The following is a 17,743-nucleotide window of genomic DNA, read 5'->3' as shown; positions in this document are numbered from 1 at the left end:
GAAAGTAAAGGGGGCAATGGTCAGAAGAAAGCGAACTCCTGAAAAGGGAATCAGGGAAAAAAGAGAAAGAAAAATAAGAGACTACAATGTAGGGAAGAAGGCAGAAAATTCAATTTGCAATCATAACAGTGCATGTGAAAGGGATGAGCTCACCAATAAAACAGAAGAGGATTGCACCACGTGTAAGAAATCAGAATCCAACAATACGTTGTTTGCAAAAAATAAACAAACAAAAAACTCATGATTTATTATGCTTCAGCTGAAGTCAAAAAGGCTAGGGTAATAATTGCAATATCAGATGAAACAATGGAAAAAATAGACATTATTAAAAAGAGATCAACAGGGAAACTACATTTTGCCAAAAGATACCGTAGACAGTGAATAAATATTAATATTAAATGTGTATACATCAAATGACATAGCATCTAAAGTCTTAAGGGAAAAGTTAAATGAGTTACAGGAAGAAATAGACTGTAAAACTGTTGTAGTTGGAGAACCCCTTCTTACACCAAGATAGTCTATCAAAAAGAGTATAAACAAGGAAGAAGTTAAGCGTTTGAAAAGAACTTTAGAAAAGCTGGATATGACAGACCACTGGAGAATATTGAATGAGAATAAAAAAGGAAAAACCTCTTCTTAAACTGTGCATGACACCTTCACGCACAAAAAAAAGACCTTGTGCTAAGCGTAAAAACACACCAAAAATGTAGAAAAGCAGAAATATTAAATGTATTTTTACCAGCCATAATGTAATAAAAATTACATTCAATAAAGGGCATTTGAAACAAAGATTTAAAATTAATTGGCAGCTGTCATAGCAATATAGAGTATATCATAGAAACAATAAATTTCTTTACAGATATTGACAGTAATGACACAGCATAGAAAAACTTGTGAGATGCAGCCAAAGCAGCATTTAAAGGAAAATTTTTGTGTGTGTGTGTACACACACACATATATACATGTGTGCACACATATATACATATATACACATATATGCCCTCTTTCATTAATAAAAAAAAAAAGAAAGCGTATTGGTGAATTGGGCATGCAACTAAATAAAATTAGAAAATCAACAAATTAAGAAAAACACAAGCTAATACAAAATAAAAATTCTGGAAATGAAAAGCGAGATTAACAAAACTGAAATTAAAAAAAAATAAACTAATAAAATTAAGACCTGGTTTTTAAAAAAAACAAACCAGTAACATAGATAAACCATTAACTAGTTTGATTTTTCAAAGGAAGGAGTAAAACCAAATTACCAGTTATTAAAAATGAAAAAAGTAAATTCACAAATGATGAAGAAGAAATAAAGGAAATCGTTATATAAAGAGCTATTTTGCCAACTACATGACAATCTAAGTGTATGAAATTTACAAAAGTACAAACTTTCCAGATTAACAGAATAGGAAATAGGATACTTATAAATAACCTTATCTTAGAAAAAGAAATTGAAAGAGTCAGGGGCAGGAGGTCTCAGTGGCTCAGGTGCGGGTTGGGCGGGGCCTGGGCATCTGGGCTGGGGATGGTACCTGCTTGGGGGAGAAGGAGGCGAAGGCAGAAGAAGCGGCGGCGGAGGAGGGAGGCTGCCTCGGTCTCCACCTGGGCTCGCGCTAGTTACTCGCAGTGCCCACGGTCATGATGAGTCGCGGCTTCCAAAGAAGCTGCCAGGAGTTCTTCTAGCCCTGGAAGCTGACGGCTACCAAGATGCATATCATGAAGTCGGCGGATGTGGAGAAATGAGCTGATGTTCTGAAATGTTCGGATGTAACGTTTCAAGAATCCATAGTGTTTCTGGCTTTGGAATTTAGTTCGATGCGAATGCTTTAGAATTTTGTAAACAATTCCCAGGGAGTGCTTAAGGTGTCACGTTCCTGAGGTATGGCCAGAGAGCAGGACAGAGAGAGAACACCCCAAAGAGATGATTAGAACATATGATTGGACCTATACAACAGATCATAAAGGAACATTGCTTGGTGAAGCGCTTAAATTAAAGGTTGTGCCTACAACAAATCATAGAGCCGCAAAGAAACTGAAAGCCAAGGAATAGATGACATTTTTTGAAGAAGCTCTGTTGTTTGAAGATGAACTTCATGTTCCTGAATTTTCAAGCTTAACCGTGAAAATCAGAGCAATGCCTTCTAGCTTTTCCCCCTGAAGGGTGATACTATCAGCAAATTAAGAGAGCATAGAATAGGTTTATCTGTCAGATTTATGGGTAATGGGATAATTTAGGACCAGAGAAGATATAGAGAACATTACAAAATGTAAAATAGATGATTTTGATTATGTAAAATTTAAGTTTTTGCACAAACAAAAGCAATGCAAACAAACTTACGAGGAAAGCAGAAAACTGGGAAAATATTTTTGCAGCAGGTATCTTTGATAAAGGCTTCATTTCCCAAATATATAGAGAACTGAGTTAAATTTGCAAAAATTCAAGTCATTCTCCAATTGATAAATGATCAAAGAATATAACAGGCAGTTTTCAGACAAAGAAATAAAAGCTATCTATAGTCATGTAAAAAGTGCTCTAAATCACTATTGATTAGAGAAATACAAATTAAAACAACTCTGAAGTACCACTTACACCTATCAGATCGGCTAATAGGACAAAGAAAGAAAATGTTAGATGTTGGAGGGGACGTAGGAAAAACCAGGACACTAATGGAGTTGTGAACTGATCTAATCATTCTGGAGAGCAATTTGGAACTATGCCTAAGAGATTATAAAACTGGGCATACCCTCTGATCCAGCAATACCACTGCTACATCTATAACCCAAAGATATCCAAAAAAGGGGGAAAGGATCTGTGTGTACTACAATATTTATGGTAATTCTTTTTGTGGTGACTAAGTATTAGAAATCCAAGGGATTGCCATCAATTGGGGAATGGCTGAACAAACTGTGGTATATGATTGTAGTGGAATTTTATTGTGCTCTAAAGACTTACATGAACTGGCGCGTAGTGAAGTGAACAGAACCAGGAGAACATTGTACAGAGAAACAGCAATATTGTTCAATGTGAATTGTGAATGGATTAAACAGTCCAGTGAAATGAAAGTGAGAGACTGAACAAGAAAACAGTCATACCTATAAAACAAAGACATACGCAGATCAAAAAAGAAAGGTGAGAATAAGATTTCCTATGTGCCAGGTGAGTAAAAAAAACCAGGAGCTGTAATCATGCCATCAGACAAAGCACAAACAAAAATTCATGATAGAGATAAATAAGGAAATTGCATTATGTTAAAAATAACTATGTACGACACACCAATATCATTCTGTATCTGTTCGCGTACATCTTCCCAGGTTTTTCTTAATTTCCATGACATATCTTTTTATTACTACATGATAATTTTACTATAGCAATACATAGTAAAATAAATGGAGCTTTCCCTAACATCCTGAGCAGTACCTGTCTAAAACCAATCGCCAATGTTACCTGTAAGGAGGGGAAGCTGGAGGCCTTCCCAATAATATCAGAGGTAAAGTAAGGATGTACATTATCATGATTATCATTCAACATTGATTCTAGAAATGCTAGTATAGCAGTATGATAAAAATAATAATTGAAGGAAATAAATATAGACAAAGTAGAAAAACATTACATTTTGTTAGGTGGTATGATAGCTGACTTGAAAAACTATAGAGGATCAACTAAAAAGCTAATCGAAACAATTGATAGCTTCAACAATATTTCAGTATATAAAATAAACACATGTAAATGATCAGCATTTTTTATGATACCAATAAAATCTAATAGGAAAAGAAAGATATTCTATATTCTAATTATTCTATACATACTTTTATTTATCTGTTCTTTCTCTAAATGCAGATAGCATCTTTCTTCATATGTCCTAATATTATAGTTAATTTGGATGCTTATAATAGTCGAAATGACCTATTCAGTCAAAATCTTTCTAAAATAATATTGCTGTTATTGTATACAATTTTCTCTTGATTCTGCTCATTTCACTTTTCATTATTTTGTGTATGTTTTTCTAAGATCATTGAGCTTATCATTTCTTATGGAACAATAATATTCCATAATATATGTATCACAACTTGTTCAGCCATTCCCCAATTGATGGGTATCCCTGCAGTTTCCAGTTCTTTGCCACTACAAAGAGAGCTGCTATAAACATTTTAGAACATATAGGTTCTTTTCCTTTCCCCCTAATCATCTTTGGAAATAGATCTAGTAGTCGAAGGGAAGTTTATTTACTCTATGGGCATAATTCTAGGTTCCTCTCCAATGTAGCAGGATCAGTTCACAATTCCACCAATAATGAATTAGTGTCTTAATTTTTCAACATCCCCTCCAACATTTGTTGCTTTCCCCTTCAATCATTTTGGCCGATCTGATAGGTGTAAAATGATATCTCAAGTTATTTTAATTTGCATTTTTCTAATCAGTAATGATTTACAGCATTTTTTTTCATGTGACTATAAATTGTTTTGATTTCTTTATTGGAAAATTGCCTATTCATGTCCTGTGATTATTTGTCAATTGGAGAATGACTCATATTCTTACAGATTTTACAAAGTTCTTTGTATATGTGAGATATGAGACCTTTATCTGAGAAAATGTCAATAAAATTTTCACCGAATTTTCTGATTTCTTTCTGATCTTGGCTACATTTATTTTATTTGTATAAAACATTTTAAATTTAATGTAATTGAATTATCCATTTTATACCTAACTTTGCTCTCTATTTCTTGTTTATTCATAAATTATTCACCTACTCATAAATCTAATGAGTAATATATTCTATGTTCTTCTCATTTTCTTGTAACATCTCTCTTTATATCTAGGTCATGTATCCATTTTGACCTTATCTTTGTAAATGGTGTAAGATATTGGTCCATGCCCAATTTCTGACCAACTGCTTTCCAGTTTTCCCAACACTTTTTTTTACCAAATAATTAAATCTTCTCTCAAAACCTTAAGTCTTTTTCTATTCTGTTCCATTGATCTAACTTTCTATTTCTTAGCCAGTACCACATAATTTTGATAATTACTGCCTTATAATTTGAGATCTTCTACTGCTAAATCTCCTTCCTTTACACTTTTTTTCATTAGTTCATTTGATATTCTTGAGTTTTTGTTTTTCCAAATGATTTGTTTGATTTTTTTTCTAATTTGCCAAAATAATTTTTGGTCATTTATTTGGGATGGTATTGAATACATAAATTACCTTAGGTAAAATTGTCTTTTTGATCACATTGGCCCTGTGTACCCATGAACAAACAATATTTCTCCAATTATTTAAATCTAATTTTATTTGTATGAAATTTTTTATATAGTTCCTGTGTTTCTCTTGGCAGGTATACTCCCAGATATTTTTAATATCTAGAGTTATTTTAGAGTTATTATCACTTCTTGAAGGGTTTTGTGTATAACTGTATAGGGATACTGATGTGGATTTGCTTTATTTTACTAAATTTTTTATTTATTTTACTAAAATTATTGATTATTTCAACTGACTTTTTAGTTGAGTCTTTGGAATTTTCCAAGTATATCATCATATCATCTGCAAAAAGGGAGCATTTTCTTACTCATTTCCTATTCTGATTCCTTCTAATTATTTTCCTCTCATTGCTATTGCTAGAATTTCCAATACGATATTGAATGATATGCAACCATACCATCAAAAACCTAGAAGAGAAGTAAATTATCTGCTTTTCATTACTATGGGCAAACCAGTGATAAAAGGGTAAATAGATTATGTTGGCTACATGCAATTGAAAAGCTTCAGCACAAACTTTATGCATCTAGGATAAGAAAAGGAAGAGTCAAATGGGGAAAAAACATTGCATAATATTTTTAAGATAAGGGTTTAGAATCCAAAATTTATAGAACACAAATAGAAATATGTAAGACCAAAAGCCATTTCCCAGTAGATAATTAATTTGGCAAATAATATGAACAAATGGTTTTCAAAAAATTAATTGTAGGGGGCAGCTAGGTGGCGCAGTAGATAGAGCACTGGCCGTGGAGTCAGGAGGACCTGTGTTCAAATCACACACATAACATTCACTAGCTGTGTGACTTAACCCCAGTGGCATCCAAAAAAAATTAATTATAAACCTTTTATGACTATATGAAAAATTCTCCAAATCTCTAATAATTAAAGACATCCAAATCAAAATGTCCTTGAAGTTTCACTTCAAATTTCAGTGACGAAAGAACAGAATAATCAATGTTGCAAGAGTTGAGGAAAGAAAGGCCTACTAATGTATTGTTGGTAAACCTGAGAATTAATACAGCTATTTTGGAATTATGCTAATAAATTGACTAAAATATCCTACCACCTGATCCAGAGATTATACTACTGTACATATACTACAAGAAGGTCATTGATTAAAAAAAAAGAAAATCCCTATATACAGCAAAGTATTTATACTAGTGCTTTTTGTGGTACTATCAGTGGTAGTGGCAAAGAAGTAGAAATAAAGTTTATGTCTATTGATTGTAGAATGGCTAGATAAATTGTGATGTGTGAATATAATGGAATATTTTTATATTGTAAAAGATGGTGAATATGGTGAGTGGAGATGTATAACAGGATTTAACAAGAGCTGACACAAAGTGAAAGAGCCAAGAAAACAATATATACAATGGCATGTAATGGGAAGAACAACTACCACAAAAGAATTGAAAAGGAATGTTGCAAAATTACAAAGAATAAGCTTGGCCCCAAGTAAGAGATATTAGAAAATATGTCCACCCTCTGCTTTGCTAAAGTAGGAGTGAAGAATATTGTACATATTATCAGGGTTTTTTCAATGTATTATCTGCTGTCTTTTCTCTTCTTTTTTATTTTAAAGAATATTATATGGTTTAACTTTCTGGGAGGGTTCGGGGGCTGGATACAGCAGTAAATTTAGGTTATTATAATAGATAACTAAATTTATTTCACTTTAAGTGACAAAAAGCTCAGTATATTTATATGTTTTATAGCTTGCATTTTTAATTCAAAATATTGCTTTAAAGAATATAAAACATAAACAAGAAGTCTAGTGGCTGAAACTCTAGATGAATGACTACAGGTCAGGCTGACTTGGAGATTGTCCCAATATCCACCATAACATTCTGCCTCTTTATTAATGAGAAGTAATATCAGAATGTTCAATGCCAGTTATGAAGATAAACATTGACGTTAATTCTGGAGCAAAGTGAAACTTGCTGCTAATCTTTTTGTATTAATTGGCCTGCATCATATTGCCATTCAGTTGATTTCATTAAGTATGTTTAATTATCCTACGGTAGTTCTATTTTTGTCTGCATTTTCTCATTTAGAATGAGAATATTATAGTTATGACTGCTCCAAGAAATTAAAATTTTTACTTTGTGTGAATGCTTAACATTTTATTGTAAACTTTAAATGAAAAAGAGATTCTATAATACCTCACTTCAGATATATAATTTCTCCTATATGTGAATTACCTCTTGGAGGAAAAACAATTATTTTGGAAGTTGTTTCCTAATGTTTAAGTAAACATTAAATAAAATTAGTGTCAGAGTTCTATCTTTTTTATTAGTTTGCTTTAAGGTTTCTTGGGAAAGTTAAAAGAAGAAAAAGTTTAGAATTTAGTATATTTGAAGAAAATTGAAATAGAAGAAAATGAATCTTTAGGAGACTTGGGTGTTTTTAGTTATTCATATACTATGTCATTATTGATATTGTGTTTTCCTTTTTTCAAAGATTTGTTTGTGGAGGAGTTGTGTCTCATTGCCTTGACTGTGAAGATCAGCTATCACTCAACAGGGACACTGTCAGAGGAAATTCCTAGAGATCGTCCTAAAGAGATCTTCCATGGGGACTGTGCCTGACCCATTGAGGTTGACTAAAGCTTCCCTGACTGTAGCTTCAGAAGAGAAAGAAGAGCTTCAAGACCAGCAGCCTTCTGTTCCACAGCAGCCATCAGCCATTGCCTATACCAATGCTGATAGTCTTTCGTGCTTTCCTTCAGAATCTGTTAGAGTTGGCTTGTTGGACTTCAGAGGCCCTGGACCAGTAGAGACTATAATGAAGGAATCTGAGCATGATCTTACCCAGACAGTCATGTCTTCTGGGATCTCCAGTGAGGATGAAAAATTACCTCCCATATACAACAGCCCTCCTGAAAGCTCTCAACATCAAGTTAGCAGTGAACATGTAGCACAAATCCCAGGTCCAGTAGTAGACTTGACCCTTACACACTCAGTCAACCAGGATGCTAGCCATCCCACACCCTGTGATGAGCCAAAGACTTTGACAGGTGTTGTTTCTGTGACTACAGCAGACCAATCCTCCAGGACATCTCCACAGTCTAGCCTCACTAGTAAACATTCAGCACGCCTTACAGAGCAAGAAAAGACTCTAAAAGCAGGGCATCTGTCCTCCAGATTCAAAGAAATAGGTACAATGACAAGCCTAGATGAGAGCAGATTTTTGGCAGAGGAGAGGGCAAACAGAACTTGGCAAGATGCTGAGGTTCAGGCAGTAACCAGAATGGAGAGCAGAGCTGTCTCTACCAGCCCAAGCATCCTTGCTACATTCTTAAGGAAAATTCCTTCTTTTGAGAGTTTAGAGCAACAAGAGCAGTTGTGTGTTATTTACCAGAGCAACGTGAACAATCCATCAGCGCTCTCTGATAAGTCGGTAGGTCCAAGAGAAGCACCTTGCCATTTTCGGAACAAGACAGAAGTGCACATCCAAGCAGCTACTGGTGATTCATCAAACATACCAGCTTTCCAAGTGGAAAATAAGTCAACAGACTCAGCAGCCCCAGTCTATCAAATGGCATCAGGCAATAGAATATCTGGCCTATGGGCAACAACTGATACCAACACTACATGCAAAGAGGAACAGCAGACAGTAGAAATGGTCACTGAAGGAGAAAGTCAGATCATTACACAGCCAGCCCCTACTATTTTCATCCCACTGAATACAAAACCAGTTGATCAGATTTCTACCCATGCATGCAATCAAGCTGATATAAGTCATGGCTTGGGAAAAGCTGAAACCAAGTCATCTGACTTATTGATGAAAACCATGAAAAGCGTTCCCAGTGATAAACCACTCAGTCCTGACAATGAACTGAGCAAAGCTGATAACTTGAATGTCACTGACAAAGATAACGCAACCGAGAAGCCTTTGCCTACTCAAGTAGTAAAAGAATTGGAGACTGATGATCCCAAGGCAGATATAAAACCAAAAGCGGAAACAAAATCAGAATTGCTTTGTCCTGATGCAGAAGGACTAACTGTAGTTACTCCTACCACAGGCAGAAAGAACCAGGACAAAGCCTCTGAAGAAAGTAAGCAGGCAAAGGTGGTTACAAGCCTGGGACTCCCAGGAGAGTCGATGGGGGAATCCAGTCCAAATTCTGGTAAACGTACCCCCTCTCGGTCAGTCAAAGCAAGTCCACGTCGTGCCAGCCGTGTCAGTGAATTCTTAAAGGAACAGAAACTAAATGTGACAGCAGCTGCTGCTCAGGTTGGATTTACCCCCGGAGAAAAGAAAAAGCAGCTTGGATCTGATGGCAAGCTCCAGTTCAAACAATCCAAGCAAGTCAGGGATGTCATATGGGATGACCAAGGCATGACATGGGAAGTGTATGGTGCTTCCCTAGACCCTGAGTCACTTGGTATCGCTATTCAGAACCACTTACAGAGACAGATCAGGGAACAGGAGAAACTGATTAAAGTTCAAAGCAATCAGAATCGGAAATCCATTTCTTCTGATACATCTTCAAGTAAAAAGCTTAAGGGGAGGCAACACAATGTGTTCCAGGCCATGATGCAGAACTTTAGACGTCCCAACTGTTGTGTCCACCCTGCTCCCTCGTCTGTGTTAGATTAAAAGAGAAAATGTATAGAAGAGTGTGTGGACACTTAGTACCAACATGAATCTTGGTCTATGACGAAGGTTACCTATATCTGATGAGGAAATCTGCTAATCACAAGAAAGTGTTAATTTCAGGAAATTGCTTCAGTACTTTAAAAGATGAGGACTTTGTCGATTTGAAAGTTAGATCTAAAGAAAAAATATAGGTGATAGGAAAACATTTCAATGTAGGTTTATGTACTAGGCAAAACAAAAATATTTGTGGAAAAAACATTGTAGCTATTCCATTTTTATATTGTTTCCTCACTTTAGCAAACTGGAGTTATTTGTATTCAAATCTTTATTCTGTGTTCAAAAGTAGGGATTTAGCACAAACACATAAATTTCCTGTGGAAAACCCTAATCCAGAAAATGGGGAGGCTGGATAAGACCATCTTCAAGGTCCCTAGTAACTCTTAAATTCTATGATTTCAGTTCAATAAGGGTGATATCAACACACAAAAGCTTTAAGTGGAAGATAACTAATACATAAAACATGAAATTGAATTTTCACTTATTGATCAGACAGATTCTATAAATTAAAGAATCCTTAAAATGCAAAGAAGCATCCAACATCAAAGAATGTTTATACGCATATGCAGACATTCAAGCACATCAGTCTTGCTATAATACTCGGCAAACACAAGCAAGTTTTATTAGAGATCTTCAGGCCTTTTCTTGTATGTAGGAAAGATAATACAGAAATATTATAGTCAGAATTCACTGATCTCTGGCACAATTTCACATTCTTAGTCTATAGGAAGTCTATTGGTCTGAATTCATGGAAGGAGTTTTCTGTGACGTTCTACTAAGAAATGAAAAAAATAATTCTAAGAAACTTCTCAGTAAATGCAAATGCCCAGATATCACAGTTTTCTATGGGAAAATGATAAGAATACTACATTCAGTTGCTGATTCCAGTTCCAATAATTATGTAAATAAAAATACATCATGTTATTTTTCCATTGAATACGTCCCAGCCCTAATTCAAGAAAATGTGGTGAATGTTTGTGGAATATGAGCTTCCTTGGGATGATATTTTCAGAGGCAGCTAGTGGAACAGTGGATAGAATGCTGGGGACTGGTGTCAGGAAGACCTGAGTTCAAACTGGCCTCACATACTTCCTAGCTGTGTGACCCTGAGCAAAACAAAATAGAACAAAAATCTCTGTTTGCCTCCATTTCCTCAACTGTAAAATGGGGATACTAATATCACCTTCCTTGCAAGGTTGTTGTGAGGCTCAAATAAGATCCTCACTGTTAGCACAGTACCTGGCATAGAATAGGTGCTATATAAATACTTAGTGTCTTCCCCTCCCCCTATCTAATTTGGGTTTGTAGTTAAAGTTTGTTGCCTGGAAAAGAAGTGGCCCCACTAAGTAATTTAGTTTGAGAAGCATTACCATACACTTTATCAGAAAAATACAAAAAGAAAAGATTATTCCTTTTCTGAGCAGTAGTTTCCTGTTTTTGGTACTATGTTTCGGGTTCTCTCTCACACAGCCTTTATCTACCACTTGCCTCAGTAAGATAGACTACATCTAGGACATATACGTTTTTAAATGGCCTGAGCAGTGACAACCCACCTCTATTGTCATCTCACACAGTTTGGTTAAAAAAAATGACATATGAAGTGACTAAGAAGGCATGTGTTGCAATATTTCTTGTTGAGATGAGCATTGACCTATCCCTAGATATAGGGCACTGACTGGGTGCAGGCTGCTAAAAGGGCCATTGATTTTAGTTGTTATGAAATGTTAATTTCTTCTTAAAGAGCAGGTCTCTGAGCATAGATCATTTTTTCAGCACCTGATACAATACTCTGTGTCATCATTTGTCTTTTAAAAACAAATTTTGGTTTGCAAGTTCTGAACTTGTAAAGAACAATACCTAAGTTTAATGCTATAAATTACACAAGGCATACATAATTAAAGGTTATAACATGAAGTTTTTTGTTTTTATTATTCATCTATGTGAAAATGTGCTATGAGTAGATTAGAATCACAGCATAATTGAAAGTGAGAGGAGTTATCTTCAAACAATCTACTATTCAGACAGATCTGTGATCTTACTGATACAAGTTATTTCTTCCATTGATGCAGATTATAATTCATCCATGCCTGACCATTCTATGCAAATGGTGGCCATGTCCTGCCACAAGTTTGAAATGGGATTGTCCATTCAAGGGACTTTCCTTCAAACACACATAGACCAATTAAAGGCAACTATTTAATTGTTTTGGGAGAAGCTCTGAAAATATATCATAGTACCATTTAAAACAAAAGTTTTAGTTCTTGGCTATTTGGACTATGTTAAAATGATTTCTGAAATAGAAGTACCTCCCATACCCAAACAACTACAGTCAAAAACACATTTGACCCTTTCTTGAAATTACTAGCATATGATAATATCCAGGTATAACTCTGTGGTTCCATGGGCATTTGCAATATTTTCTCTCCATCTCTCTCTCACTCTGTCCTTTACACATACACACACACACAACACATACAGTAACAATCATCAATAGAAGGAAGCCACAGGTCAAATAATACTATTTATGAGTTTGGGATGAAAATATCATTCATATGTATTTAAATGAAGAAGAGCCCCAACTGTTTGGGGAACATATGTCCCAAAGAAACTAAATTACATAGTTTGGTCTGTTGGAGCTGGAGTTGTGTTTTTGACTTCTAAAACTTTTTTTAAATTAAAAAGATATTTTGTAGGTAGCAGTTTTGATTAGTGTCTGGTAAGAACACCAAACTTTACTTTTATGGGATTTTTCTTTTCTTTTTTTCAAAATAAGTTTTCCCCCTCAGACAACAATTTATTTATATTATTCATGCTTCTGCATGAGGTTGCAGAAGCAAATCAGGTCCAAGGCTCTTGGTCTGAGTGAGGACCCAGAACCTTGGTTTCTACACAGTCACTATCCAGTTAAAGGAGAAAATAACGACAACAACAGCAATACAATGTAGGGATTGAGACACCTTGTTCTTATACTTTTTATTTTCACATCACATATATAACTGGAAATACTTTCCTCCCCCACCTCTCATTTGAACCTTTCTTATTAAGAAAAATAACTAAGAAAAAAAGAAACCAGATTTAGCAACCGTGTCTGACAGTTTATACATTTTGTCCTAGTAAACTCCCACTCTATTACAAGGAGGACAGAACTATGTTTCATAATCTTCACTTGTTTATTTTTTTTTTTGGAGTCTTTCATTTATGTTGTGGTAGTTACTATATATCTTGTTCTCTTGGTTCTGCTTTTTCATTCTGTATCTGTTCACATGTATCTTCCCAGGTTTCTCTTAATTACCATGATTTATCTTTTTATTACTACATGATAATTTTACTTTATATTCATATGCTATAATCTTTCTGGTTATTCTCCTATGAAATTTTATTTTTATAATTACATGATATTTATAAAGTGTTCAGAACACAGCAATAATTATTTATTTTTCAAATATTTGTTGGGGACCTACCATGTAAAAGTCACTACTGGATACTAAATTATTGATCATTGAGTCTCAAAAAAGAAACAACTTTAAAAAACTAACAGAATTATGATAGTATCTAATAATTATACGTAATGTGGGATTACTTTGAGATAGTAATATTCTCACCTCATGATATTCTTAAATTATTAACTTTTTCCATTAAACAAGTTTTTATTTAGAATTTTGTTAACTTTGATAAGCAATATAAATATAGGTTTACAATGCAGAAATCAGTGAAGAAGAATAACGTAGTTTCAATAATTGATTTTGTGAAAAGCAACAATTCAAACCACAAGAATATTTTCATTTTGACCGGCATTTTTGATAATTGCTGTTTCAAAATTTATTTGGTGAAACTGAGGACTTTTTTCCTTTGAGTTTATTTTGCTAGAGATTTGAATTTGAAAGGTTTTAGGACATTAATTTTATTTCTTATGAACTACTCTTCCTACAAAAAATCATTTCCATTAATAGAGATGTTTATGTTGGCTAAACTAGAAGGGAGAGGAGTGAGCTATAATTCGGTATATAGAAGAAAATGGAAATAAAACAGAAAGTGTTGAGATGATATTTTCTTTGGCAAGTGAATAGAGATTTAAAAAATCTAAATTCTTAGTCGTGTTTTCATGATAACAGTAATATTTGGGTACAGAAAAAAGGACAACTATCTTACAGATTTGTCTCTTCTATCAAGATTTATTTCATTCATCTCTTGTTTTTTTCTCTTAAGAATGTTCTAATTATTTGTTCTTATATATATATATATCATTTTTGTTATCACAGGCTCAAATTATGTATATTAATACAGTTATTTTTTTTTAACTTGAGCATTAAGGAAATGGGACATTTCCAGAAAGCTTTTCAGTTTTACCTCCAACTGAGATATTTGTAAAAATATGTTTAGTACATTTTACTTAACTCAGTCATTTTGGTATACTGAACATAATTTAAATACAGGTATAGTACTTGTCCCTTAAAACTTCTCCAATAGGGGCAGCTAGGTGGTGCAGTGGATAGAGCACTGGCCCTGAATTCAGAAAGACCTGAGTTCAAATCTTGTCTCAGACATATAACACTCACTAGCTGTGTGACCCTGGGCAAGTCACTTAACCCCATTGCCTAGCTAAAAACAAACAAAAGAAAAACTCCTCCAAAAAGCTTAAAGTTGAAATAGGGTATTTTATTTTCTCTTTTTCATTTCCTTTTCCCTCATTATCATTTTAAAAGCTATTTCTCTTCTCTTTGAATAATCTATAATGATACCAAAAGTGCATCACATTAAATTTCACTTTCTTTATAGAATATACTCAAGGATCCCTATATGAACTTAGGTTGTTTCAACATTGTTTTAGCTAGGCACCACAACCCAGCAAAGGTTTCACACATTCTTGATATTTTAAAGAAAATCTATCCCACATGTGCATTTGTGTGTGTGCATTTGTGTATTTAGGCAAATAGGACAAACTTGGTTTTGTTTAGTAGGCTTATAACGTATAACTACCAGATAGTAATTTTCTACAAATGTTGCCATATTGATGAGGCTATTTCTTTTATATGATAGTTCTAATTTAAATGATGACATGAGAATTGCTATTTTTAACAGTTATAAAATTAAATAAGCAATATCTTTGTTACGTGAGTTCAACAATTTGAACTTCCTTACTCTGTTCACCCCCACATCTCTCCTCTCCTGCCCATTAAGTTGGAGTCCCTGTCTGTTTTGGTGTTTGTGATTTTACATTAAAGGTTAGCTTCTTATTTAGGTATTGATACTAGTGTCCTCACTGGTTGGTTCTATACCAACGTAGGTGTTAGCACTACCTGAAAAAATGACATTTGATATATAGAATTTACTCTCCATTTCTTGTCTTATTCCTTTGAATGAAATTACTAATCTAAATGACTATTTTGGGGAGGGGATGTGAAGCATCTCTTAGTTGTAAATGTCATTTTTCATTGATGTGAGGTCAAGAATATCTCCAAATTTCTCATGAAGAGGAAATCAATAGCCATAAACTTGATCTATTTCCCTAGACATAGACACAAAATGTGTTTGGTTTGCAATAACCAGGAACCATCAAGATGGGCTGAATTGTGAAGTTCATCTGTTTCACAAGTAATTAGTAACATCTGCCAGCAATCATTTTATGAACACTCACCAGCTCAACTACCCACTTACCACAACTCAGTAACCTCTCTAAATAAGTAGTAAAATCCAATACATATTTACATAGGTATAAAGAGAAACAACAAAAAATTACAGTATACAAGAGATTGACTATCAGGAAAATACTTTCTGATGATCATTTTCAAGTGTTGGTATAGACCTGAACATTATTCAGAATGGTGCAACTCAATTATATTCAAAAACAAGACACACAAGTCTAAAGACATAAATCATCAGAATAACTGCTGTGGTCAAAGCTAAGCAATAATGTTTCCCCAAAAAAGGTACCAGCAAGTGTGTATATTACATGCACAACACTACATCTTTTTTTTACTTTAAGAATCCTAAGATCCATAGTATAAATTACCTGAAGTGATGCTTTCTCCTTCATAGTTGAAAAACTATCTTTGCAGGTTCTATAAGAACCTATAACACTAGAAAGAATTAGTAAGGATGTGGCCATGTATGTTGACTGTCTGCATCAAGAGATCCTTATGCTGGCCAAGATAAATATAAGATTACCATGGCTCCCCCAACTGAAAATCAAAGATATGCATAACAGGATAAGAAAATGAAAGCATTAACACACACTTAATTTTCTCTCCGGTATAGCACCAATTCAGAATCAGTTGATTTGACTCAGTGCAAATGATTACCAGGTAGGAGTAGTGAGAACTGTGTTTCCAAATAAAAAATGCAATAAAATAACCCTAAATTTTGGGGAAAATGTGTGAATTCATGTACCTAAAAAGGTCTCAAATGTCTCAAATGATGTATTCTCTGTAAAGAAAAAAGTATCCTAAACACCACATCTTTGTGGACTCAAGTGCAGACTTGGTCCTGTGGTTGTAGAACGATTGGGCTGAATATAGATAGTTTAGGAAAGATACCCATATTTTGACCTTCTGGAGGGGTTTATTAGCACACAATCACCATAGGGATGCCTATAATAAGATGCTTTAGTGAGCTGAGCATGAAGGGGGATTTTTTTTCCAAGAAGGTTTAATGGGAAAGGCATGATTACTTGTCTTTGCATCTCTAACATGTAATGGGGCTTTAGGTGTGGGGAGGGGGAGGGAAGACTGCATCTATCTATTTCTGGGCTGAGGATTCTATGTTTACTTTTCATCACTGTTGCTATTATTACTATTTGTTAATTTTGGAATTAAACAATCTACTTGTTTGCAAAAGTCCTCAGCAGTTGCTGATTTTTCTGATTTATATAATTGCTCCTAATAAAATGCAACCATATTGGATGTGTATAGAGCACAATATATTGAATGAGTGCAAGGCAATTACCTCTGATTATTAGTATTTCTAAAATGTTTCTTTTACAGTAAGAAATTTTACTAACATTTTAAATATTAAAAATGCTTAGAAAGTAATTGTTTTAGCCAAGATCTTTCAGTTGTGATTGGCCAGTTTATTTTCCTTCACATCTCAGCATTAAGAACATATTTAAAAGCATATTTGTTACTCAATAAATTACATTATTATTGTCATCCTTCCCATCCCCTACAAGAGGAAAAGTTATAAGGTCCTCCAGAAATTCCTTGAAAGGTTTTGAGAGAAGCTTGAAGAACTGAAAATTTGAAAAAAAGAAATTTGAAAATATATTTCCAGTAATACTGATGTAGAAGCAATACATCGTCTGTGCTATTGAAGTTGGAAAAAGTATGCTAACATATTTTTGTTAATGAATATATCTGCCTAAGAGTAATTGCTCTATCTTTTTTATGTGTAAAAAAAAATACCATATCACATATTGTGACCAAATTCTGTCTACAGGTAAGCACATGCATATGACTGTGAATGAAGTCAACAGAGGCATCCATGTGTATGAAGGAACCGAACTGGGTCTTCTATTGTTGTATGTCCTTCATTCTCAAAGGGGATCAATATGATCATGGGGGTGATGTTTTGACTCGGGCACTGACAGACAACTCCCACAAAGACAAACTCATTATTTATAATGATTAGATAAAAGACCTATCTTCTCCATACTGTGGCTGTTTATGAATATAAAGTCCAGTGTCTCTCCAATCTCTAAATCACTCTCCAGAGGTAGGTCAGATACAAGAGTAGTAAGCCTTTGATAAATGCATACGGAGTGAATGCATGAACTTCCTGCTGGTAACAATGATCCTGAAGCTTTATTCAATATAAAACAATAGAATGTGACACAG

The 17,743-nt window shown here is 34.2% G+C and overlaps 1 protein-coding gene and 1 pseudogene across 1 annotated transcript in view; both read left to right on the top strand.

Moving 5' to 3' along the window:
* The window catches only part of GPRIN3 (GPRIN family member 3), a 61,009-nt gene extending 44,196 nt beyond the window's left edge, over positions 1 to 16,813 (top strand). Inside the window, exon 2 of the mRNA XM_078148234.1 lies at positions 7,716 to 16,813. Coding sequence (XP_078004360.1) covers positions 7,827 to 9,857 — 2,031 coding nt within the window. The 5' untranslated portion in view covers positions 7,716 to 7,826 and the 3' untranslated portion in view covers positions 9,858 to 16,813. The remainder of the gene's footprint in view (positions 1 to 7,715) is intronic.
* LOC110209643 (TIP41-like protein pseudogene) lies at positions 1,544 to 2,161 on the top strand (annotated as a pseudogene).
* Positions 16,814 to 17,743: the final 930 nt, after the last annotated feature.

This window comes from Phascolarctos cinereus, unplaced genomic scaffold (genome assembly GCF_003287225.1).
Source record: "Phascolarctos cinereus isolate Bilbo 61053 unplaced genomic scaffold, phaCin_HiC Scaffold_9;HRSCAF=440, whole genome shotgun sequence".
Classification (NCBI taxonomy): domain Eukaryota; kingdom Metazoa; phylum Chordata; class Mammalia; order Diprotodontia; family Phascolarctidae; genus Phascolarctos; species Phascolarctos cinereus.
This window is presented reverse-complemented; position numbering and strand designations above follow the sequence as displayed.